The sequence below is a fragment of the Lepisosteus oculatus genome, chromosome 4 (genome assembly GCF_040954835.1).
Source record: "Lepisosteus oculatus isolate fLepOcu1 chromosome 4, fLepOcu1.hap2, whole genome shotgun sequence".
Taxonomy (NCBI): domain Eukaryota; kingdom Metazoa; phylum Chordata; class Actinopteri; order Semionotiformes; family Lepisosteidae; genus Lepisosteus; species Lepisosteus oculatus.
Genome location: NC_090699.1, coordinates 3,574,483 through 3,600,432, shown reverse-complemented (window position 1 = coordinate 3,600,432; position 25,950 = coordinate 3,574,483). Strand labels below are relative to the sequence as shown.

Sequence of the window (25,950 nt, the reverse complement as noted above, 5' to 3'; positions counted from 1 at the left end):
ATTCAATATTATTGATTACTAATAGTTTATGCTAACACCTAACTTTCTTAATTAGATGTATTTAAAACAGTGAACTAAGTGTAACATACCATTCAGAAATACAATCGAGAATAGTTTTGTGGTGTTTGTATGGATGAAACGTTTCTAAAATGTATAACGTAACAAAATTAAAGACGATTAAAATCTGTTATCTTTCCACTTGTAATGTCATTAGACAGAACAAGAAGTTTCTGCTTTATCTAAGGATGGTATCAAAAAGTAGTCTAAGTGGTGAGAAAGCTGTGCTTAATGATAATTAAGTGACTTAAAAGTAAAAAGAGATGGTTCATATTGCTTGATTAATTTTAAAAACTAAGTTATAAATGCAGACGCGATCGCTGCCATAAGCACTCCAGGCAGTAGAACGTTCGTTCTGTACTGCTGAGCTCCGCTCCTCCTCCCTCTCTCAGTGCCGCGCCCCTCTCTGACGGAGCGCAGTGGGCGGTACGCTATTTTCAGAGCCTCTGATTGGGAAAAAAAGACCTGCTGATCAGTTTCACACACCAGGAAGAGAAAAGAATGGGATTTTTTCTCTTCGAAACGTGTGTTGTCTGTATGAAATTCGTGTATTTTAAATGTTTAATTAAGAAGTAAAAACCTTACAGCGTACACAAAGATTCTGAGCTGATCACGTGGAAGAAAAATCACCCATTTTTCGCGCATAAAAAGTGTTTTTTAACTCTCGAAACCTGTTTTTATATGTTTTAAAGTCGTGCAATGTCTAAGTTAAGCAGGAACACATCATTATATCTCATTATTTATTTATTTTTTTTTAAATTTTAAAATCGTTTGCCCAGCCTAATAGAATTCTGGCTGTGGAATTCTGGACACACTGAGGTTTGCTCAGTGTGGGTTTGGAAACCCCAGTGAGTAGAGTGTTACAGTTGTCAATATGAGAGAAGACGTTGACCAGCTTTCCAGCTATTGTGAGTGACAACACAGGACACAGTTGGGCAATGTTTTTTTTTATTATACTTTGAGCAGCCTAGTGAGCTCCATATTTAAACCCCATAAAAGCCACACATTCGGCGCTGCTACCCAGGTGAGCGCCCTTACCTATACAGTACGAATCCCAGTCACAGTCAGCGCTGCTATCCAGGTGTGAGCCCTAACCAATACAGTACGTGTCCCAGTCACAGTCAGCTAGTGACATGACCCAGGCTCGACCCCAGGATCGGAGAGATTAGCCCTGTGCTTGTTGTGAACACTCATACAATATAAAGACTGTAAGATGTAACACTGTCAGCAACTCCAGCTTCTCAGTTTTTAGCACTGTTATAAATAACTTCATATCTCAGCTTCAAAATACACAAGACAAAGTCATTTTTAAATCAACCGGAAATAATTTATTTGATTATCAAAACTACATGCTCTACATTCCTAAACATCTCCCATTATCCAAATCATCAATATTTTGTTGAAAGTGCTTATAATGATATAATGATTGGAACAAAGCTTAATAATATGGAAAAACAAGCAAATATTAGATTTTTATATGGATAGAGTTATAATGAGAAATAAAGACATTTTTAGAAATATGATATCTGAACAAAGCATGCAAGTTTGTCTATTATATATACTGTGGAAAAAGCACAGAAATCCCATGCTGTTTCATTCTACAGCTCAGAGAATAGTGACAGTGAACTCATTATCCCATCCATCCCACAGACATTATTGACAAATTAAATACAACCTCCTTCAACATGATTTTTACACCTTTAATACACCTTTGTAACATACCCAACCCACATAAAAACTATCCCAGAAAGCATAAATATTTTAAATTTCACAATATAATGAAGCAGTACAGAGAAAATATATTTTTATTGTATCACAGACTAAGCTGAAACCCCAAAACCTGCTCATCAAATACCAGATCACTGGGAACTAGTCACTCCCATGTGAAAATTAATTTACTAACCCTTCACCAATTAATAAACTAATTAATCCTACTGTGTCAATTACCAAAAGACCGAGTCTTAAGACCGATCTCTAGTTGAAGGTCAGCTGTAATATCATCATCAAATTCTTGACCTGGTTTTTCACAATCTTGTAATTGAAATATTAAAACAAGAACAACTTTATAAGCCTGGTTAATTACAGCTTTCCTACTTACTTTAAAAATTTCTATAATCTAACAAAATCACTTATTCAACTGGAGATGTTCTTATTTCATTGACTCTCTCTACTGCAGAACTGAAATCTACAAACTCATTACCTCTCAGTTTTATTCTGTCATTTTCACATGCTGTCAGAGTATTTCTCAACCTCTCGGGGGTAAAACACAATGTTTGACCTGGTCTTAAATGAAAGACAAATACCACATGATCCCAAACATAATATTCATGATCTATCATTTGCGAAACACAAAATGTGTTTTCACTAGATTCCTTCAGCTCATGTCTGTGGGTCTCACTCATCGCTTCTGGGCGCCAGATCACAAGTCCTTCTTTAACAGCACAAACACCATGGGCATTATCATCAAGCAGAGGGAACTCATCAAACTTGTGCACCTCTGGGCTATGCACAACCACAGAGTAGACAATCTCCTGCTTGTACAGGATAGTTTCATACACCCTCAGGACAGGCTCCGTCCCACCACAGACCTGACGTCTGTACTCATGAAGAAGTTCCTGGAGGGGAAAAGTAAATCTGAAGTTCCCATACCGAGATTTCTTCTCAAAGGCAGGAGATGTGGTGAACAGGTGCAGGAAAGGTTTTTGCTGTGCAGCCTGGGCTTCAGTTCTCTGAGGGAAACAGGAGTTGAGAAATCGCTGCTCAGCTGCAACAATGTCATCGCTGTCAATGTCAAGACTCCAATACAGGAGCCCAGATGTGTTGTTTTGGGGTTTAAATCCACAGTCCTGAATAATTCCTTTTAGCCCACTAATCCCTGTCACATGGCTCAGTTTAGAGATGTGGAATTCAACAGGTGCAGGGAACTGAGGGATGTTTGATTTGTCGATGTATTGATTTGATTCAATCGTCTTCAATTCATCTATTTTCAGATGTGCTTTCTGAAGACATTTTTCTGAGTACCCCCGTTCATTGGTGCGGTGCTGCATTTTCTCTGCTATTATTTTCTCTCTGGAAGGGGGAGATTCTGTGAAGAATTCTTCTCACCTGTCAAGCCAGATAATTAGTTAACTTGTTAAGACAAAAAGAACTGATGATAAATGCAGTTGGGCAGTTACAAAACATGAGAAATCTAACACTCCTTACAGCAGGCCATCTAAATGAAAATTTGAACTTTTCAATTTTAGATCTTAAACTATGTAGTTTTTAACATATATTTTCAGACATAATACCTGGGAACTCCAGTTTTTGTGCTCCATGCCTGTATGTAGGAAATCCTTCTGCTCCTTGATGCAGCCTGCGAGCACAGCTGCCTCTGCACTTCTTACTCCTGGACTCCCACCTCTAGTCTGTGTCTGACCCTTACTCTACCAGTCCCTAAGGCCTGTACTAACACACTGCAACATGAACAAAATGAACATCCACTAACACAGTCCAGGAGTCTTCATTCTAGACCTTTTCATGCTGTAAAGCAACAGAGACAGTAAGTAAAAACACCTAATTATCTGCATCCATGCACACTATTAATAGCACATAAAATCCTTGCCGCTCCTGCCCTGAAAGTTCATCCCTCAGTGCCTGAGCACAAACCCAGGTCTTCGGTTTCACGCAACAGGGAACTTGCCAGCTGAGCTAAAAGAGACCTCCCTCAGCCCAGGCGCCTGAGATTATACACAGGAGCATATTCGTTACACACAGCACTGCTAGACCCTTTACCAGTTATCTAATATTTAACTAATACCCACTGTGATGGTGTCTGAGTATTGTAGAGCTGGTGTAGTTGCAGCCCTACAGCAGTTACAGACTGCTCCACAGCTGGCCTGCTGCACGTCTCTCACCTCAACTCTCACCATGGAGAACAGTAACCACCCTTGAAAAACAGAAGACTGGAGGGAAACAGTACTTCCAACTCCCCCCTGGGAGGTGTCTTCTCACTGCAGAATTCCTGCTCTGCTCAGGCTACAGTTATTTCTGCTTTGCTTTTCAAACAGGAGAGCAGACAACTGCAAGCAGAGCAGCAGCAGCCTCAGCCAGTGTGATTCAGCTGGGGGAGTTTCCATCACTGCTGGGGCATGAGGGCTGCTTCTCCCCTCCTGCTCACCCATACCTCTCTCACTGTAGAGGCTCAGGCCGAGGAGCATCAGCAAGAGCCACACCTGGACCCTGATTCTGTACTGATCGGCCGGAGCTTTCTTAACACAAATTTCTCGGATTTACAAACACAGCCTGGCTGAAAAGGAGTTTCACTCCACGCAGGAATATAACAATAATCTGACCTCGTCCTCCGAGGTCACCAGAGATCACTAGGAGCACCACACCAGCCTGGGGCTGAAGCTCAGTTGATACTGGAAGACTCTGATCACTGCCTCATGGCCCATGACCCTCATGACTTCCTTTCCCTGGCAATTCTCAGAAATCTGAAGAAGTCACAGGTCAATCCGAGCCAGACAGTTTCCCTACAAGACTCACAAGACCCCAAAGGTATAAACCCAGAGACCTTTTTGCAGCCTGTTTTAGGACATAAAGCAACACACAGACTCAATGTACAAAAATGACATCCAATCACTGCTTTCAGCATGCCCACTATTTAATAGAAAACCAAATAAATTTACACCCAAGTGAAAATCTGCATTCCAATGCTCGTTACCAATTGACAAATTTTATTTTTCTAAATAGGCCATCATAAGTATCACCCAAAGCAAGGCCCAATCTGATCTGTTATTGGCTTTATGTTGTTTATTTGTTTCGTACGTATTTAATTGTATGAGCTCACCAGACCAAATTCCACTTTAGATGACACTAAATTCCAATGAGTTGGCACAGCAATAAAGTACTAGTGAACTTGTTCTGCTGCTTCTCCTGGTTTGTCCTGTATGAATGCGTCTGTGATAGCAATAATATTATGTCAATAAAGTATTGAACTTAAACTTGATGTGGCTGAACAGCACTCACAGTGTTGTTTATGAATCACACTGGTGATTCAGAAATGAATCAGAAATCTTTTGCTCACAGTTTCACTGCTTTTCCCAGCTTGTCCAGGATGAGAGTGTCTGTGACGGGCGCAGCAGGGTGTGGCTGTTCTGTACTCCAGTCCTGGGCAGGACTGGGCCTGCAGCTGTCACACAGTGCCAGCTGAGGTTTAGGGTCTGTACTGCAGGAATTTTAAGAACGATTATGATTTCTGAGTGGCTTACACTCGAAGGTTGCTGTTGCAACTGGTGTCGCATCCTTGTCCATGTTTGTGTTTGACTTGTACTTGAGCTTCTGTACTTGAACTTCAGTCTAAATTGAAAAACCTTGGGGTGTTCGTTCGACCCAGATGTGCAGTATATTGTCAAAAACTTTTTTTTTCACCTCAGAAATATCGCTAGACTACACCCTATGCTATCACTAACTTGGCTGAAAAGCTAAATCAACACATTTGTGTTCTAACTAATTGACTACTGTAATACTCTACTCACTGCAGTACAGTATGCAGTATATAAATATCAACCAAACACGTCTCTGATCAGATTGAAAGAACTCACTCTGAGTCAAGGACTGTGTCTGTATCTGTGTTCCCAGTGGCCAGTGACAAGTGCAGAGTCTCTCCAGCCATTTCCAGGGGAGAGGATATGAGGGAGGAGCCCAGGGATTGTGTCTCTGTGTTTCAATAACCTTGTGATTAACAGGACATGGCAAATGGGCAGGATGTCACAGGGAGTGAATCACACTTGGTTTACACTTGAAGGGTGCTGCTCTGTAGCAGCTGATGTCACATCCTTGTCTATGTTTGTGTTTGTCATAAAACAAATTTACTCCTGAGGAACATAAACTTGAATTGGATTGAAATTCCAATTCCCAGTATCATCAATTAAAGTGAAATTTAAAAGAAAAACTGATCCTTGTACCACAGTGCACAAACTAGAACATCATCAATAATGTTTTCCCAAATATCACTGGCATTCTTTGAGACTTAAACTAATCTGTTTAACAAAAAAGTTAAAAACATGATTTAAAACAAAGTTAAAAACATGACAAGCACTTTTCTTTTCCCTAACGCAAACGTGCACATAATTTGTATATGATAATTAAGGGCCCATAACTATGAAGGATCCTTGTAAGTGGTCAGAATGGACAGAGGAAAGTGGAATTAGGAAAAATAAGTTTCCTGAAGATGAGATGACAGGGATTTATAAAATAAAGTTTATTATTATTATAATAAGTGCAAAGTCTCTTCAGCTGTTCCTAGGAGAGAAGATGTGAGAGAAGAGCCCAGGAATTGTGTCTCTTATTATGTATCACTGTAAGTCCAGCAATGTTCACTCACACACTGCTGGATCTGACTGATCTCACTGTCACTCCAGCACACAGCAGCTTCAGTCCTGACCTGACTGTTCACTCACACACTGCTGGACCTGACTGATCTCACTGTCACTCCAGCACACAGCAGCTTCAGTCCTGACCTGACTGTTCACTCACACACTGCTGGAGCTGATCTCACAGTAACAAAAATTAAAGAACAAGTAAAGGTTTATTCTATGATGAACTGAGAAAAAGAAACACAATGTTTTGGCTGTGGAGCCTTCTTCAGGTTTTTATTAAATACTGACTTGATCTCTCCCTCTCAAAAGCAAGTTATACTGAATGAAACCTACAAGGTTTAGAAATATATTAAGTTCTTATACAACTGGACTCTAACACAGCACACAGTCACCTGAGTTATACTGACAGAATGTTCACACGGTTAAATACAGACTGGAGTGTTTTTTTGTTGAGAGATAGTTTTCAGAGAGAGGGAGACGCCCTTAACACCAGGAAACACAAAAGTAAAAGAAAAACCTTCAGTAGGAGCTGCGAAAATTACTGTTTACCTGTCAGAATCGATACAGTGAAAATTCAGGGAAAACTAGATTTTATAAACATATTAACCACCTTCAGATACACATTAATAATTAATCTGTCATGTGAATAGCTGTACTATCTGACTGCTACAGGACAACGCCTAACCTGTTACACTGTGCTGTTACCTGGTATAAAAATGATAGGATACTTACAGGCTGGATACTCTGAAAATTGTGGTCTGAGCTCAGTTTCTATTGCTCAGGAAGAAGTATATGATTGTCTGAGGTCTCTTTATAATCAGATTTGAAAAGCAACCTGCTGCCTTTACTTCCGACACCCTCTTTATCGCAGAAATGGACTATTTTAACTTTCACTTCCTGCTGTAACACAGAGAGACAGGAGAGGATTCTGGGAAACTGGGCAGTGGCTTCAGGGTGTGTTGTTGTGATCATGCAGCTGGAGCACAGATCAGTGTTCAAGAACGCAGGAGCTCTGGGACTTTCCTGTGAAACAGGTATATCAAGCTGGAGCCCAGCTCCTCTTGTCCACAGGCTGCAGGATGTGGCTCTTCTCTCTCTTAAAGGAGAAGTTCAGCTCCTGATTGCCTGCCTGTGAGGAAATGAGATCCTGAGTGAGGGAAAGGAGCTGTCAGGATAAGATGTGTGTAGAATTAGCCTCCTCCTGACTAAGTAAGACCTCCTGGGAGAAAAGAGATTTGTCCAGAGTCCAGTCTGGAAGGAGAGTATGTGAGAGCTCCAGTAGAGGCTCCAGTAGAGAGATCTTGTCTCTAGTGATGATGAGGCAGGTTTACAGGCCTGTGGGCTCTGCAAGTGAGGGGTCCTTGAGAACAGAAGGGGCTCACAGGTGCTGGACAGGGGGGCTGTGTGCTGGTTCCTTTGCAGCCAAGCAGGGTGGAGGCAGCATCATGCTATGTTCCAGTCTGCTAACTACTTAAAAGCAGCACAAGCTCAGACTACACTGCGTGGGTTAAGAAAAGAAAAGAGATTTTCCTTGAGTGGCCCAGTCAAAGCCCTGACTTGAATCCGATTGGGAATCTCTGGAAATACTTGGACAGTGCTGTTCATGAGTGATCCTCAAGCAGCTTGAGACACCTTGAGCAAATTCAACAGGAATAATGGACATAAATGACACCAAGCTGGTGTGCACAGTTAGTAGAGACCTTCCCAAAAAGACTTGCTGCAGTAATTACTGCCTAAATGCTCCCCCCATACACTGAGCTCACATGTCTCAATACTGAGCCAACATGTGTCACTTCATTTTTATTCTTTAGATTTTGACTACTATTAATTGTACAGTATCTTATCTCAGACTTAGAAGTCCTCAGTTTGAGTGTTTTGGTTTTAAATACAATATGATGTTTAAAAAGTGTGTGTATGCCGTCAGTGTGTATTTCAGAATATGGGACACCATAGGGAGGGTCTGAACACAGCAGTGAGACACACCACTCAGAATGCGCAGTATTTATTTATAATACAGTGAAAGTTGTGTGGTGTGTTATTGTGTGTAATTCATTGGCCAAAGAAGATCGATAGGTGGTATTTGTGATGCATTGGATGTTCATGAAATTATTGCTTCATTTAATCTCTCTCCTACTAAAGACTAAAGAGAACTGTTGGTAACTGGGTATAGAAATAACAGGAGCATAACGTCTCTGAACATCATAAATGTTAAAATATAAATATATTATACATACTGTATATGACCGGTATTGGTAGCTAAGCAGCTACAGTAAGTGGTTGCTTAGTGTGTGTACTGTAGTTTTAAAACTTGAACAAAAATGTGCCTCAAGCGTGAACCACATGAAGTCATATCCACAGACATAGTGAACTGAATATACTGTATATCTGGCTACGTGAAAGAAAACAAAGCAATGGTCTCTCCTGGATTTTAACAAATATGTCAAAATGTTTCCAAAATATTCTCAAGTGATATTTTTAGCTGCTTAGCTATGTAGCGGCAATGCTTGTTAATAAGACAGAATTAAGCGTTGGTATGCTCCTAAAGGAGGCCCATCTCACCCTCCATCTCTGTGGTGCAGCCACAGAGAAAGAATTCATGCAAGCTGATTTAAGATGTTTTCTTTTGATAAGAAACAAGCTCCCAGACGGGGATGCAATTAGCTATGCCTGGCTATCATGATCAATGGTCATCCATTGGCGCCTATCTGTCTAGGGAGTGCCGAATGGACATCTGGACTGCATTCCTAAGTGTCAAGAGTAAGTGACTTATATCTCACCTTGACCAACCAATCAGGGACTGGCAGGGCGTGGTAATACCACGAGGGTCTCCAATGCCCGCCAAACTCTCAACCAATCAGCACACATCTGGGTCTTGATCAAAAAGGGAGCGCAAGCTCAGATCGGGGCTCTCCTTGGCCATTTTCGCGCATCCTCAGAGACAATCATGTGACAACTGCTGTTGTCTGCAAAAGGACTTGGACTTTGTTCTAAGCGCGAGGCCGAGGATCCCGTATGTACTCAGAATTCTACCAACATGAATGCTCCGCTTGATCAACGGCAGCCTACAGTTGGACCCTCGTCGACAACCTGAATAGCTTATTCAGAAGCAGCGCTGGACCGGGAACGAACCAGCTTCTTCCCAGGCAAGAGAGTGACTTGTGAGGACTCGCGGTCACACTCTGTGCATAGAGACTTTCTACTAGCCAGCCGGACTGCTGGTAGATCCCCTCGGAGCAACGACTACCCTGCGCGCCGCAGTCAGATTCCTCCGCCCGTCCTACTCCGAGCTGTACCTTGACTGGTTGGCCGGTAGCCAGAGGACGCCGACACAACGCCCATTGGACAACCGCTGGAACAGAGGCTGCAACAGAGCCTGTCAGCTGGTTTGGTGTTCATGCCGGGAATTCCAAATCCTTACACAGTGGATAAGTAAACCCCATGTTCTACATTGCGTCTCGAGAATTCAATTGTACCTCAACACAAGTTGTTATCAATTTAATTCATGAGTAATGTATTTACTTCCGAGTTTAGAGTAACAGTGGGTAATAACACTGATTAGCGATTTGGTAACCGAACGATATATATTGACATATATTCTCTGTTGTGTATCTCTTTGTGTTTGCATCTCTTCGAGATTATATACCTTGTATATTGATAACCCTCACAGTAAGGTCTGCCGCTTGTATCCAGGCAGACTAGTATATGTTTGGTGCACAGTTCACATTAATAAATGTATCTAGTGTATTGAACCCGTGTGTGTGCGTTGTTAGTTGTTCTGACGATTGATTTTCTAAAAGCCCCAACGAACAACCTCGTGATTACTGCTACAATTAATAATTGTCTCAGTAAACCCATCAAACCACTACAACAGAAACAAAAAAAATAAACAGGATTCAAACTCCCACCTGCTTTCCTGCCCTTGGTTCACTGCTCAGACACAGATTCACCTCAATGGGAATATTGCTCTGCAGGCTGGGTGAGTCTGTGCTGAAAGAACAGGTCTGTTCAGGTAAAGTGAAAGAAGGAAGAGAACTGTGTCCCTGTAGCAGTGAACAGAAGTTACTGTGAATAAGATGGAGGATTAAACAGGAGAAAAGACTTCACCTTACAGCACATAATAATAATTACAAACCAGGTCTGAGACAACACAGTCACTGATCTAAGATCTATATGATCTATGCTGATCTATATGCTGAAGAAAATTCAGTTTTTGAGTCTTTAGTCTGAAACTGCTGTATGCTGGAGTGACAATGAGATCAGGTAAGACACATCAGTGTGTGAGTGAACAGTCAGGTCAGGACTGAAGCTGCTGTGTGCTGGAGTGACAGTGAGATCAGTCAGGTACAGCAGTGTGTGAGTGAACAGTCAGGTCAGGACTGAAGCTGCTGTGTGCTGGAGTGACAGTGAGATCAGTCAGGTACAGCAGTGTGTGAGTGAACAGTCAGGTCAGGACTGAAGCAGAAACACTCCTCACTGTTGTACTACAGCTGGATCATTTACAATAAGTATTTGTTTCAGTACTCAAAGTGTTGCAATTGCAATTTAAAGGAAAGGGCTACCAGTTAGAATATGTCTTTATCTAAGATATTAAATCTGAGCAGAGTGTTAATTTTAGAGATGAATATTGTCCTATCAGAGTTGATTTTTAAATGTAAACCAAGATCAGGTGTTTTTTCTTTAATTATTTGAAATGCTAACTTTGAAATATCTGACTTTTTTCTCTTTCCTACTGTAGATTATATCTGACTGAAGTTTTTATTTATGTAATTGATTAGGCCCATATTTCTGAATATGAACTGTGACTAAACATTAATTATCATTAAAAGATTCATTCTAAGAAGTCAGAGAAAATTCCTGAATCCTGACTAATCTGAATTCTGAATTCTGAGATGAATTCTGATTAATCAGATTGTTTCTTTATATCAGAGATTATGACAGAGTCTTTCATTATTCCAGGTCTGCTGTCTGACTAATCTCAGTGTTTCTGTATTGCAGGTATGAAGTCTGACAGTTCAGAGTGGCTCTCTGTGACTCTGTTGCTTCTCCTCCAATCCTCTGCTTCAGTATCAGGTACAGTGAAGAGAGACTCTCTCATTTCATTAGCCATGTTTTTATATTACTGTAACAGAGGCTGTTTTCTGTCCCCTGGTCAAGCAGACAATATGAAGGCAGGTCTTTATTCATCTTTTAATGGTTTAAATCACCCAGGATGAGACAGGGGAGTCTGGAGCTGTTTTTTGAGAACGCCTTTTCTCACTCCTTAGACAATTTCACTAACCATGTCTCAGTGAGGCTCCTGTGTGCCCAGTGGAATTCCTCATGGGCATGGAGCTGGTCAAGGGTGTTCCTTAGGGATCAGACATATCTTCCCCTTTAACCCCTTCAGTCTCTGCCACACTCATCCCCTTCTTCCTCGTTTCCTTCTTGTTTCCTTCATTAAACCACTGTGTTCATGATAATGTCCAGGATTGTCTGCAAGTTTAGCTCCAGTTGTTCATGTCATTGTAGAGCCACAATACTCTCCCATGTGTCTCAAATATCCACACTGTCCCCTTCAAGCTCTCAGCTCACTCAGATGACAGTCCACAGGTAATAATAATTGCTTACACTTATATAGCGCTTTTCTGTACACTCCACTCAAAGCGCTTTACAGGTAATGGGGATCCCCTCCACCCCCACCAGTGTGCAGCCCCACCTGGATGATGCGACGGCAGCCATAGTGCACCAGAACGCTCCCCACACACACCAGCTCTCAGTGGGGAGGAGAACAGAGTGATGAAGCCAGTTCAGAGATGGGGATTATTAAGAGGCCATGATTGGTAACGGCCAATGGAAAATTTGGCCAGGACAACAGGGTGACACCCCGACTCAAAAATGCCATTTTTAATGACCACAGAGAGTCAGAATCTCAGTTTTGCGTCTCATCCGAAAGACAGCAGTGTCCCCGTCACTATACTGGGGCATTAGAACCCACACAGCTCCATTCTACACTTGACAGCTTAGGCCTGTGGTACCAAGATCATTTCCTTCACTTGAATGTTACTAAAACAAAATAAATGGTTCATCAATACAGGAACACGGACAGCCCTTATGCCATAATCATCAATAGCAGTACAAGAACACTCACAGCTCTAAAGTCATAATCATCAATAGCAGCAAAAGAACACTCACAGACCTAAAGCCATAATCATCAATAGCAGTACAAGAACACTCACAGCTCTAAAGCCATAATTATCAATAACAGTACAAGAACTCTCACTGCAAACAATTTATAGATGTTTTATAGATTCGGTCCTTACATTCAGCATCCTGGTTTGGGTCTCTTAGTATCTCCAACCAGAGCAGGTTGTGTCTCTCAGTGGTGTCTCTCAGTGGTAGAATAGTGAGCTCTAGACAGCGTACTCTTAAAGACCTGTGTTATTGTAGAACACACAGCATCTTGTAGGATTTCAAAGTGTGTTTTATTGTAGTTTTTGTATTTGTAAGTGTGCATTTCTGGTCACTGTATGAAAAGACAATGATATTTCCTGGGTTCTATCATCCCCTCTGTATATCCTTTTCCAACCTGGATCAGGACATGTCCCTGCGGGTCTGTCCAGCTTCACACCTGCGTCCATTAGTCCGCTGAAGTCTTAGGGTTTCCCTCTGTCTCCTTCTTCACCATGAAAAAGGAGATGCTTGGATTCAGGGACATATCTCCTCACCTCCTTCCTCTTTTTCACCAGCGTCCTTATAATATATTCACCTGTTTAATAAGCCTATCGGGTAATGTCAATATTTATATACAGTATTGTATAACACTCTAGACTGTTGACTTTTAATATTGTGTGATTTGTTTTTATGATACCTGTATGTTTTTAATGTGCCCCAGCAACACAAATGAAGTTCCTTCTAACCTCTCAAATGAAGAAGAGCTGCACAGACACAAAGCCCCTTTACTGCGAAGATAATTAGTCAGGCAATTCTCAGGTCAGGGAAGAACCTTCTGCCCCAGGGACAGGATAGAGGAGCCTTCCAGAAAAACACTTCAGAAGCACCAGGGCCATGGGGAAAGGCCCGGCTTTAAAAACTCAGCTAACAGAAAGACGTTTTGAATTCCATATGTATTTAAAAAGGATACATTGAGAAGCTCTTTAGATAACACAGCTATGAGGTATCATGACATGCTACTTATATTCTTTTTAGAAAATACAATTGCTTGCTAAAGTTCCCTCTTAAAGGCTCAAATGGCAGCTCTTGTGGTGCATTAAGATACTGGAGACAGATGTCATTTCACATCCCCCTGCCTCCGGACTGGCTGAGAAAGCAAACAGTAGGTGTTGTCTAGGCAGTCACATGACTTGAAAAATAAGACTTTGTATATCGGGAACGAAAGCAGCTCAGAAGCTACTTTCAACGGCACAACCTAGCACAAACAGAGCACTAACAGATGAGGCTGGTTTGCTTCTCCTGCCCTGCTGTAGGGGGGCTGAGTGATGTCACACTCATGAAAAAACAAGGCGCTATACAATATCTTGAGCATGAACACATGCTGCTTCAACACCACAAACCAGTACAAACGCAGCACTAATGAATGTGGGGGGTTTCAATGTTTGTGTTGTTTGTGGGGAGGGGGGCAACTTCACAGAGCTTAAGGTATGCTGGGCAAACGTTCCAAGGTCAAATTCTTCCAGCACGGGGGTACTTTTAAAGCGGAGACGACGGCACCGAAATTTTTTGGTGCGCCCTCTCTTTAAAGCCCTGGCCAAATATGAAGACAGTACGTACAGTTATAATTCAAACGGAATTAAAAACTACACATCCCAGTTACCATGGTGGTGCTTGTGATCATTGCGTTTAACCAACGAAACAGGGTGAAAAATCAGTCACATGACTTTGGGGCAGAGTTTCGAAAGCTTAACCTATCAGCAACAAAGCGAAATTTACACGATAGGCTACCTCAAACTGTCAGTTACACGACTGTGTATGTCGCTTAAGCCACTCCTATTTGGCATTTTAGTTATGGAGGCGAGAAGACGCCCCCCCTCACCCCTCACCCCTCTCACCCATGAGGTGCTATACAGTATCTTGAGAATGAACACATGGAATAAACGTATTACTTGTTCCTTTGCAGACTACACATGCTGACGCAGCTGCCCACCTGAACTATAACAATATTAATGTTATTTACCTGACAACCTGATACATTTGACTGACAAGAATTCAGTATTCATATCTGACCCTCACAGCCTCCAGTGTACACTTTGTATACAGTTTTAAAACAAAGACAAACACTTAAAGCTTAACCCATGAAACAATAACATCCCTAAATAGTAACTTACTGACATTCCTTAACGTCATTAACTCGGGATAATAGGTCTGCTTGAAAATGAGTATAATATCAATCCAGGACTGGTAGGTTTGCTTCATTATGAGAAAATACAACAGAAGGGTTTCCAATCAATCCAAGTGGGTTAAAGCTAAAACATCACTAAATCCTCACCAGTGACATTCCTGGGGTCAGTGTGGGGCTGATCCTGAGACAGTGCTGGACCAGCTCACACTGTGAGCAGCTGTGTAGAGGGGGAGGCTCATGCAGACTGTGTGCTCTTTCTCTTCCAGAGGTGTTACAGCTTGTTGGTCCAGCTGCTCCTGTAGTTGTGTCCCCTGGTGAAGACGCTGTCCTGCCCTGTTACCTCTCACCCAGAGAGAGTGTAGAGGACCTGGAGATCAGGTGGTTTAGAGGAGATTATACAGCCCCTGTGTGTTTGTACCAGAACAGCAGGTATAACTCTGACAGACAGGACCCAGCCTACAAGGGAAGGGTGGAGCTGTTCTCCAATGAGCTCTCCAGAGGCAACGTGTCTTTAACACTGAGAAACATCACCCGCTCTGATCATGGAGAGTACAGATGTATGGTGCTGTCTGATCTCTGGGAAGATGACACTGTTATTGACCTGTCTGTTAGAGGTGAGTGTTTGAAATTTAACTAACCATTATCCACAAAATCATAGCTTTGCTGCATAATAGCAATTCTATAATACATTAGTATGATAACAAGTCCATGGCAATGTGAGGGTATTGAATATCACTGATAGATGCTATATGTAATTGTAATGATAACTTTCACTGAAGAGCACTTCAAACACAGACTGATAAAGTTGACAATAGTACAAAGCCTGTCTGACTCTGATCCCAGCAGTGACAAATCACATGACAAACATCTCAGACCTTAGTGATGTTTGAAAGTGGAACTTTCTAAAAGTAATTGTGGATGTTTTAAGTGAAAAACCAAAACCTTCTCTTGAATTGTGTTCACTCAGAAACTCTGAACAGAACACTTAATTGTCTTGTTTTCCTGAAAAGAATAAGCTCATCTTTACTTGTTGAGCCACTTAATAACACAAATTAGATTATTATACTGTATTCCAGTTTCCAGAAGTTTGAAAGACTATGTGACAATGTTTTAAATCTTGTCAGCTGTGTCGGTGTCTCTCCACTCCCCTGGAGGAGATCAGGCCCAGCTGCTGTGCAGATCAGAGGGCTGGTTCCCTCAACCTGCAGTGATCTGGACAGACAGGGATGGAAACGAGGTGACATCACAGCCCCCCACAGTGGACACGGACAGTCAGGGGTTCCTCAGTGTCAGCAGCTACATCCCAGTCAAACAGGAGTCCAACATCTTCTCCTGCCTGGTGAGAAGCACACAGCCTGAGGCAGACTGGGAATCTCAGCTCTACATACCCAGTGAGTACAGAGTTGAGTTCGAATTCAGATAGTAGACTTAATAGTGGACACTTTTATATATGAAAATGTTTTTGTATATGTCTAGAACAATCTTCTCAGCCATATAATTGAAGCAGATATCTTGAAATGTTTGAACAAACATATGCTTCAATCAATTAGCTGATTGAAATTGAGCAATTTAGAATGAATTATATTATAATAAAACCATCTTATGTCATGGTGCTGTTGTCGTTAAGCCTAAATGATGGGATTTATTGTTATAAAAACATTAAGAAGAACATATCAATTTCAGGTGGGTAGCTGCATCAACATAAGTATGCTGCAAAGGAACAAGTATTATTTTGGATCAGATACAATTTCAATATTCTCTGTTATTTTTTTTCTGGTAACACCTACTGATGATTATCTTTCTCGTATAATTCTTTTCATATAATTGTTGACATAGAATCTAAAAGATCAGACTTCAACTGTCAGTCCATTCAGAGAGATCCCCTCTCTCCAGTATACAGATTTGTCTTGTGTATACCAGCCATATAGAAAGAAAACAATATATACACGTAGGTTTGAAATTAGTTTATGCAAAAGCAAATCTCTACAGAAAAGAAAATAAACTCCTGAATTCTCCTTCACATTTCATTGACAGTCGTGATGTACTTCCTGCCACATTTTCTTAACCATTTTACCAATGTTATTCTCTCATATTCTATCTTTAAACAAGTTAAGTGTTACTTTCCCTTTATTATCACGTGTCAGTAAGAGTGTTCTAAAATACCCATGAGACAGGTGTACTGGTACAGTCAAATGCAGATAACATGTATACAGTGGTGCTCAGGCATAGTCTATCAGCTTGAAGATGTTTTCAAACACACAGGACCCCACAAACTAGATTCCAACAAGACAGGCTTTCTACTGAACTGAACTGTCTTCATTACAGAAGACCCATCAAGTCTAGTAGGAGACCTCTCTCAGTCATTTGAAGAGCACTGTGACTATTTAAATTTTCCAGGCGTAATGACTGGATCTTTGCCTCTCAACAGCAGAGCTCTGTGCTTCAGTCTGGCTCCATTGTGACATCATCACATCAGCTGGAGTGATTCAGCATCTGGGCTCAACCAGTCTCCCTGACTGAGACACTTCAACTGGCTCCAGTCCTATGGCTCCCTGTCTAGAGAGATGTTCCTGCTCCACACTGTAGTCTTTTGTGCTGGTGGCTCACTTGGCTCACACAGATTTCTCTGCTGAGTTTGTGATCTGAGGTGTATGATGTTTATCCATCTAATCTGTCTCGCAGGCAGATGTAGTCAAACATTGAGTTGGTCACACATGACTGTTTAATGACCTTTGACCAGTCTGACAGAGGTCAGTGATAAGGAAGACCTGACAGCTGTCTGTGTCGGTTGGACTATATGAATGTAATATGAATGTCATTTTATAAGAAGGACACTGTGTAACATTGTGAAATCCAACAAACTCCTTCACGTATTATACTATTCTGTTTTGAAAAAAAAACCAGTTCATTTAAATAAAATGTATATGAATTAGTTGAAATTCATCTTATTGTGATGTTGCTTGATGCTGTTTGTAGGTTGTAAATTCATTTACAAGACATAATGATCCAGGCTTCCTGGTTGACATGTGTACAGAAAACTGAGACCTGACACACATGGACCCTAACAGAATAATACTACCCACTGCAGAGTGACACCACAACCATACAAATAAAGAATCATACCAGCACGACAGTACGAATAGAGGAGCATTGGAGTATCACTCACACCCATACAAAATGTACAATACTACTACAATAAACATAAAAAGTGAATGATTATAAAACAATATTTCCCAGAAGAGTATAATATTTCAGGGTGTCTATTTAGTGTACAGCTAAACATTAATTCTACAGTATGTGTACATAATATTAGAAATTGAAAAAAATATACTTCACACTATTAGTAACAAACCCTAATAGTTGTGTGTCAGTGCCTGTGGGATAATATTCCTGTCCTGTTTTCCAGGAGACTATTTCCCTGCTCCCTCTGGATGGATGGTGGCTCTCTTCCTAACAGCAGCTGTTACTGTAGCAGCATCAGTACTTCTGGTGATCCAGTGGAGAAGAATGGACAGTATGTGCTCATTATATATAGACACGTGTGTCTGAATGTTTGTGACAGGAAGGATTTATAATCCCTCTGTGTATGAGCAGCTCAGGACATTACTCTTGATAACAACTTACAATTAATAATGCAGCCAGTAGGAACTAAAAAACTAAAACTTTTAGCTCAAAAACCAGAGCATCTTCTAGTCTTGATAGAGAACTACCCGCCAGGAGAGTTACAGATGCAGCCATCTATAATACAAACATCTATAGTACAAACATCTATAATACACATCAAACCCTGAGATAAACTCACTGCATTATACCAGTGAGCCACAATCAGCCCTTCGCTGCTCAAAACAAATCAACAGGTGACAGTTGTGAAAACGGCTTAATTTAATCTGTTCTTTCTCCTTAGCCTAATGATCACGTCTTGAAAATACAACATGTTGTAGCGAATCTCTGTAGTTTCCCTCTGCAGGAGGACAAGAGAGGCAGTGAACTGGGAGTGCAGTGAACTGGCTTCTTGTCCTTGTTAGGGACACAGGCGTGCTGGTCACTCAGATAGGACAGGAAGGAAGAAGGTAAAGAGGGAGAGAGTGATGGCCAGAGAGACAGAGAGAGGAAACTGGACTCTGTTTACAGAGAGAAGTGAGGGCAAGCTGGACGATGAAGGTCAGGTGCTCAGGCTCCAGGATTGTTACAATTGCTATAAATTACAGTACAATATGTTCTTAAAGCCTCTGTGTATAGTATATTTTTAATAAGCAACATGTAAAATAAAATTAACTTTTTTCTAATTACTATTTATACACAATTTCTAATAATTCTGTGAAAAATATTTATGTTAGTGTTACACAATATTGTGAAACAGTGTACAGTAGTTTGTGCAGAGTTGTGTGTAATCATTGTATTTCATGAGATTGTTTATTGCTACTGTACAGTATGATTAATGCAGAAAGGCACTAACAGGTAAATAAATATTTACATTTTAATATTAGAATAAGATTTGACAACCACACACAGCTGCAATGGTTTAAGGCTTCACTTACAGAGCAGTGCAGTCCTCTGATTCCAGAGTATCTATCTTTGTCACCATAGTCAAGCCCATTCAAAGACCCCCAACCCTTCCTGTCTATTTCACCCCTGATGGCAGTGACTTTCCCTCAGTCTGGCACAGTGTATTCATGAGCTCTGTGTTCATTGGTCAAACATGATCATGTGACAGGAGGGGGTGGGGACCCTTAAAGGGGAAATCACAGATGAATGGCAGAGAGTGTCAGACCTGCTAATCTATCACAGAAATCACAGATGACCTGGAGAGAGTGACAGACTTTCCATTCTATCAGAGAGAACTGAGGTAAGAGGGGTCAGTTCTGTGGAAGTTTACAACAGAAAGGGTTAAATAAGATCTGTGGATCAATTACTGTCAAACGTATGGCTAGACAGGCAGAACGACCTGCAAGGATTCTGTCTCTTATGTTCTTTTGTTCAGTGAAATATAGAATATCTGTAATAGAAAACATGGCTAATGTATTTTTTTCAGCTTCTGCAGCCCCGGTCCTGTGTCACTGACTGTCCTGTCTGTGTTTCTTTACAGGGGAGGAGAAACTCAATGGTGAGTAAATCAGTCAGACTCTCTGTGCTCTGTCCTGTAGTGATTTCAGCAGGAGCTCCTCTGTAAATGATCCTGCACCAGTTTTCTAACCGAATTGTACTGTATGTTATTATAATACAAGGTCCACGTAGAACAACTTTTATACTGTATTTACACTTTTCTTATAATTGACAGTATATTTATGGAAGGAGCTATTAACTTCCAATTTGAAATTGAAAACTTAAACCAATTTGAAATTGAAAACTTAAACCAATTTGAGTGTCATCAGACACCAGAACTCTGGCTAAATTATGTCTTATTATTTCCAGCCATTCCTGTCATCCTCACAGAACTGGGTAAGTAATTTTCTGTGTCTGTGAGATATCAGATCCACCAATATAAACACTGATGAATTATATTTCAGTGCACTGTTGTTCTGCAGTTTACTGTACTCTACTGTGACGAACTATATTGCACTGAAGTGTATCCTTCTTTTATTTTTTTCAGTAATAGACACAGGTATTTGATCAGTTGTGAAGATTTACAAAAGCAATAGAAGCTACAGAGAAATAGAGAAAGTCCTGTACAACAATGTAAATAAGTTTTGACTTCCTCTCACTTTGGTCCCAATGTACATTTTCAAAGTTAATATTTTAATGAAAACTTTAGTTTTAGACCACTTGCATGGGTGAAAGAAACTAACTGGCAGCACAAACTATAAAGTAAGAAATGCTGCTTGTATGAATATCAGTCTTCTTTGCTCTCTTCTAATGAGTCAAAGACATGTTCTCCACTCTTGTCTGAAGAGTCTCCTTTCAGACTGACAACAGGCCATCAACCCCCTGTCCTGAGTGAACAGTCTGTATCTTGACACTGTGGGGGTCCTGCCTGTGTCCTGTTGTTACACACAGTGTCTGTAGAGCTGGAACAACACAGCTGGTTGTTACAGTACCAGCATCCTGCCAGAGGGCACCCAAGCCGATTGCATGTACCTCATCTGCTCTGGGGAGGTGTAGGTTAATCAGACCTCAGTAACCCATCATCAGGCCTCCCCTCCAGCCTACCTGAACCCTGCTCTGTGTCCACAGTGCTCAGTACTGGGTTAGACCTTGAGAGCTACATGGTTCTTTCATTGTGATATCTTCCCAAGACTACCTCTAGGTTTTTGGATTTTGAGCTTGTTTTATCCACCTTGATTTCTGGATTTTGTCTTGGATTTTTTAGTTTAAATTTCCCTTTTGGTTTTTGACCTTTTGTTAGTTTTAAGACCTTGACCTTGGATTTCGCTGTTTACATGTGATCATACCTGCATAGGGTCCCCTTCTTTGAAAATAGATGCTCAGCAGTGTGACACTGCTCTGACTGCTTGTGTTCAGCCAGCTGGGCCCCTGTCTGTGTCAGACTGATACTGTCTGTGTGTCAGTCTTCCTGGATCAGGCCTGGTGTGGACATGTGCGCACCATGGTGTGTGACTGGTCATTTCTCACTGTCCAGCTGATGTCCAGAGATCAGGCGGTGTGACCAGTGAGCAAGACATCTCTGTATCTCAGTCAGTGATACTGGTCACTGTGGGTATAGGACACTCAGTCAGTGATACTGGTCAGTCAGGCAGTGTTAGAGCAGTCAATACAGAAAGTCAAAGACAGCTCACTGCTGTGGACAGCAGACTGTGTTTATTTCTTATCTCTCTCAATGGCTCAAGCACCAGACTCCAGGGTGTCCTGTGATGTGTCTGTGTGTCTTATTGCCTTGTGCTGCTCAGTCTTATTGAGTGAGACTCCAGTCTTACAGCCACTGCTGCTCACACTTACTGACACTCTGATCCACACTGCAGTGGAGACTGGGGATCCTGAAATTGTCACAATTGTAGTCCCTCCTCCTTAAGGGCACTCCGGCTCTTTCACTTTGGATTTGATTCTGTGCACCTTTTCCCAGCCCACCTTAAAAGCCAGGCGCTGACGTTCATCCAGGAAGCGCCTGGTCCCGTTAAGGTTTTAACCTCTGTTCCCGTTCCCTGTCCGCCGGTTCCGACCCGGTTCGTGTTTTTAATTCCTTGTTTGGATGGATCACCTGGCTATGGACTTATTCTTGTGTTTTTGGATTCCCTCTATGGATTACTTCTGGATTGTTTGCCCCGGCCACACCTTCCCCGTGCACCAGCGCACTTTGGACACGCCCCCCCTGTTTTCAGCCCCGTATTCCTGTATGACGTTTTCCTAGTGTTTCCCCACTTCTTCGGATTGTGTCGTCCGCATAGGGTCCGGAAAGATTACGTTACAGAAATGAACTGACTGCAGACTGTAGTATAAACTCTGGTATAATAACAGGTAAGAAGCAACAATGGTCTTTAATACAATAAAGATCTACTCTTTCTCTGCAGATGCTGTGAAGCGAGCTCCTATCCCAAAATCACGTATGTACACTGTATGAAACTCTGCTATCTGACAGCACTGACTGTACTGACATCTTATTACCAGTGTGTGAGTGTGATTAACAGTGTCTGTATCTCTGTGTTTCAGAATGGCAGTGGCTGTGCAGTTCTGCAGGTAGGTCTGTTTCCTGTTGAAGATACAGCCACAGTACTGCTATTGAGCACTAATATTAATGAGTATTGATTCCTGGTGAGAAATACACTGATAAAAGAGTAAGGAGAATGTGAATCAGTGTAAACTGAGTTTCACTGCAGGTTCACATCATATTCCTGTGGAAAACCTCATCTCCTTCCACAGTGATCATGTTGTCATTCAGCCAGTGAAGTCATGTCTGTGCTGGACTGACTGAGCTATAAAATCACCCAACCTAAATCAAAACCTTTTTACTATGAAAAGCTCACAGTCTGTAGGAGACTACATGTCATGGGTACAAATCATGAGTCGTACACAGTGGAGCATTTTAATAAACAGAGATAACAAAATCAGTTATTAAAATATTTACACAACTGATGGTAAGAACACTATTTCACTGCTGACCTCGTGAGCCTACAAAATAAGAATAATATGATAATAATATGTGTCCCTGTTCACCTGTCTGGGGTATAACCCCAGTATTGTCTGTGCTGGACACAGTGTCCCCCAGGACACTACAGCTCAGTACTGACCCTCTCCTTCCTTCTGTACAGGTGAAGGCAGCCCCATCCCTGACCTGCGTAAGTCCACTGTGTGTAAAGTCACAGCTCCTGCTGGGCTCCAGCTCTCTCCCTGTCAGTGTGTGTGGAGGACAGAGGGGTATTTAAACTGGGGAACTGGGGCCAGAGAAATCCCAAAAGGGCAATTCTGTTGGATCAGGAAGACCTGGGCAACAAAAAAACATAAAAATAATACATCACAGAAGTCCATTCTTAAATATTTCTATATTACTAATGTATTTTTTCAATTCTTGGAACATGAGCAATAAAGGAGGTTTCAGTGTAAATGAAGCTGAGCTCCTGATCTTTTATACTGATAATGTATGTCTGAAATTCTTGTAATTGTAACTTTTAGTGTCTGTAATTCTGTGTTCCAGTGTGTGACTGTGATTAACAGTGCCTGTATATCGGTGTTCCAGTGTGTCTGTGATTAACAGTGTCTGTATCTCTGTGTCCCAGTGTGTGACTGTGATGAACAGTGTCTGTATCTCTGTGTTCCAGTGTGTGTCTGTGATTCACAGTGTCTGTATCTCTGTGTTCCAGTGTGTGACTGTGATTAACAGTCTGTATTGCTGTGTTTCAGAATGGCAGTGGCTGTGCAGTGCTGCAGGTAGGTCTGTCTCTTCTTGATGACAGATGTATGTTTTAAGCCATAGTGTCTGGGGTTATTGAGTTCTTGAGTCCAGGAGATCTGTTTAGTGTGAGATGATCATTCCTGGTGTGTAAACAGAAGGAGATGTATTTCAATCCCATGTTTCTGTAACATCCTACATGTGATCTCAGTGGGCTGTGAAGATCAATCAAAGATTCATGGTGGGAATTTCTCCATCCTGTGTTTCAGTCTAATGTCCAGTATGAGTCTTTCCTGGAGGGACTGACAGTGTAGAAAACTAAAAAAAAAAGAACTGAGAAGAATCTCTTTTACACAGAATAAGTGAAAATATCAGTCAGCTTCAGTTTCCACTGAACTAAAGGTGCTCTGAGTCCAGAAATGAATTCAAGTGTTTTTATAAAATCATGTACAGTAGGTCATTGTGTAAGCCTTTCTAGGCTCCAGGAGTAAAAAAATAAGAGCTGATAGGAATATCTTTCATCTTCACTAGATTGACAGACAGACAGGCAAAGGGGAGTATTTACTCAGTATTAAGTATTAATAGTTTACACTGAAATATTAAGTATGAGGAGAGTATTAAGTCAGTATTCATTAGTCATGCGAATAAAGCTGCTTGAATTGATTAAAACCCCCATTCGCGCTGAACATGTATAAGCCCCACCCCCCGTCTGTCAGTGGTCAGAGCTCACTGATTGACAGCTGGTGTCTCCTATCAGAGAGGCTGACAGTGAGCGCGAGCAGTCTGAAGTCAGTATGAGCGCCTCTGTTTCTCTCGTCTTTCTCTCCGGGTTTCTGGATGTGTTATTTCTGCTTTAAACTGAACACTTTGGATATTTCTTCGCATTTTCGAAGTAAGTGGGAAGGCTTTCTTATATCTCAGCAAGGTTTTGCTTTTTCCATTATATTTTTTCTGTAACAAACGAGCGTTACGCAGTCTTTGAATTCAGCACTTTTTTATTCTGCGTCGTCAGGAAAATGGTCTCAGAGAAGATGAACGAGCTGCTGAACTGGGATTTGAAATAAACCGGTTTAACAGACAGGCTGTCCAGTTTCTTACAGTATACAGGTCGCTGTGGTGGGTTGTGAAGTGTTTGGAAGCGAGTGGTCGGGCTGTAGTTTCTCCTGCAGTCCGGTCGGTCCTGTGTTTATTAATAATGTCGTTTAAAAAATAAAGTTTCATCGCTGTGAAAACAAGTGTTTAATGTTTGTATTTAGAGGATATTGGGATCACTCCCATGTGTAACACTAGTGAAACAGTGAAGAAGATGTCGTTTCTCTGGAAGGGAAGAGCAGTCATTAGTAATTGACTGGTGTTTCTCTCTCGGTGTGTTTGGGGACAAAGACATTTCACAGTCTGATGGAGTTGAGTTGGACTGTGATTGGCAGGAGCCTGTTGTGATGTTTGTGTTTTATTCCCCAGCTGCTGTGACTCTGGACCCTGATACAGCTCACTGTGAGCTCAGCCTGTCTGAGGATGGGAAGAGAGTGAGACTGGGAGAGAGGAAGAGTCTCTCTGACAATCCTCACAGATTTGATCTCTGGCGCTGTGTCGTGAGCAGGGAGGCCTTCACCTCAGGGAGACACTACTGGGAGGTGGAAGTGAACAACAGCTGGAGAATAGGAGTGACCAGAGAGTCTGCAGAGAGGAAAGGGGGGATCAGCTTCTCTCCCCAGCAGGGTTACTGGTGTCTGTACTCTGAGCCTTATGGTTTGTCTGCTCTCACTGACCCTGAGACTGATCTCCCCCTCAGTCTGTGGCCCAGGAAGCTGGGGGTGTGTGTGGATATTGAGGAGAGGAAGGTCTCCTTTTACACAGTGGAGTCCAGAGCTCATGTCTACACTTTCACTGACATGGTCTTCCCTCAGGGGGAGAAGATCTATCCTGTCTTCGGTAACTGGGATCGTTACAAAGACCTTGAACTGCTGCCTGCTGTCAGTGTGGAGATTAAACCCATCACTGACTCATGAACACAGGCTGACTCTCTCCCAGCTCTCTGTCCACTGCTCTGCGCTACCAGCTGGCTGTACTCCTGACTTGTAAATATCTCTGGAAACCCTCCCGTGTTTTTTTTTTCTAATTTTGAGAAAATAAACTTTTAAAAATGAAATCCCATGTGAGTCTGTCCTGCGCGTGCCGGTGACTGTGAAGCTGCCAGAACGGGGAGGGACCCGCTGACGTCACCACAGCAGGAGGAATAGGTACTGTGACGCAGACAGGAAGTGGCTCAGGGTGTTTATGGGAGTTGTAGTTTGTAGGCAGCGCTGTGTCTGTGAGCAGCTACAGCCAGTCTAATACCCGGCTCCTCTTAGACAGGGTCACATCAGGATGTTCAGTATTGTGTATTTTATGTTCTTATGGGGTTTATTGTGTGGAGC

The 25,950-nt window shown here is 41.8% G+C and overlaps 3 protein-coding genes across 4 annotated transcripts in view; 2 read left to right on the top strand and 1 right to left on the bottom strand.

Moving 5' to 3' along the window:
• Positions 1 to 25,572, top strand: part of LOC107076098 (butyrophilin subfamily 1 member A1-like) — a 244,514-nt gene extending 218,942 nt beyond the window's left edge. The window contains exon 11 of the mRNA XM_069187894.1: positions 24,995 to 25,572. Within this exon, the coding sequence (XP_069043995.1) occupies positions 24,995 to 25,542 (548 nt within the window). The 3' untranslated portion in view covers positions 25,543 to 25,572. The remainder of the gene's footprint in view (positions 1 to 24,994) is intronic.
• Positions 1,591 to 7,571, bottom strand: LOC138238278 (uncharacterized). Of its 2 annotated transcripts, none has more exons than XM_069188416.1 (2): positions 7,152 to 7,571; positions 1,591 to 3,162 (listed from the first exon to the last, which is right to left on the bottom strand). In XM_069188416.1, exon 2 carries the CDS (start codon positions 3,102 to 3,104, stop codon positions 2,187 to 2,189), a length of 918 nt encoding a protein of 305 aa, XP_069044517.1. In that variant the 5' UTR covers positions 3,105 to 3,162; positions 7,152 to 7,571; the 3' UTR covers positions 1,591 to 2,186. The 2 variants fall into 2 exon arrangements, with proteins under 2 accessions (XP_069044517.1, XP_069044518.1); XM_069188417.1 differs by lacking the exon at positions 7,152 to 7,571 and adding an exon at positions 3,348 to 7,141.
• Positions 10,474 to 22,387, top strand: LOC138216041 (butyrophilin subfamily 2 member A2-like). Its single transcript, XM_069188230.1, has 9 exons — positions 10,474 to 10,679; positions 11,415 to 11,489; positions 15,021 to 15,368; positions 15,879 to 16,145; positions 18,161 to 18,268; positions 19,841 to 19,858; positions 20,167 to 20,193; positions 22,218 to 22,254; positions 22,357 to 22,387. Exons 1-9 carry the CDS (start codon positions 10,670 to 10,672, stop codon positions 22,385 to 22,387), a joined length of 921 nt encoding a protein of 306 aa, XP_069044331.1. The 5' UTR covers positions 10,474 to 10,669.
• Positions 25,573 to 25,950: the final 378 nt, after the last annotated feature.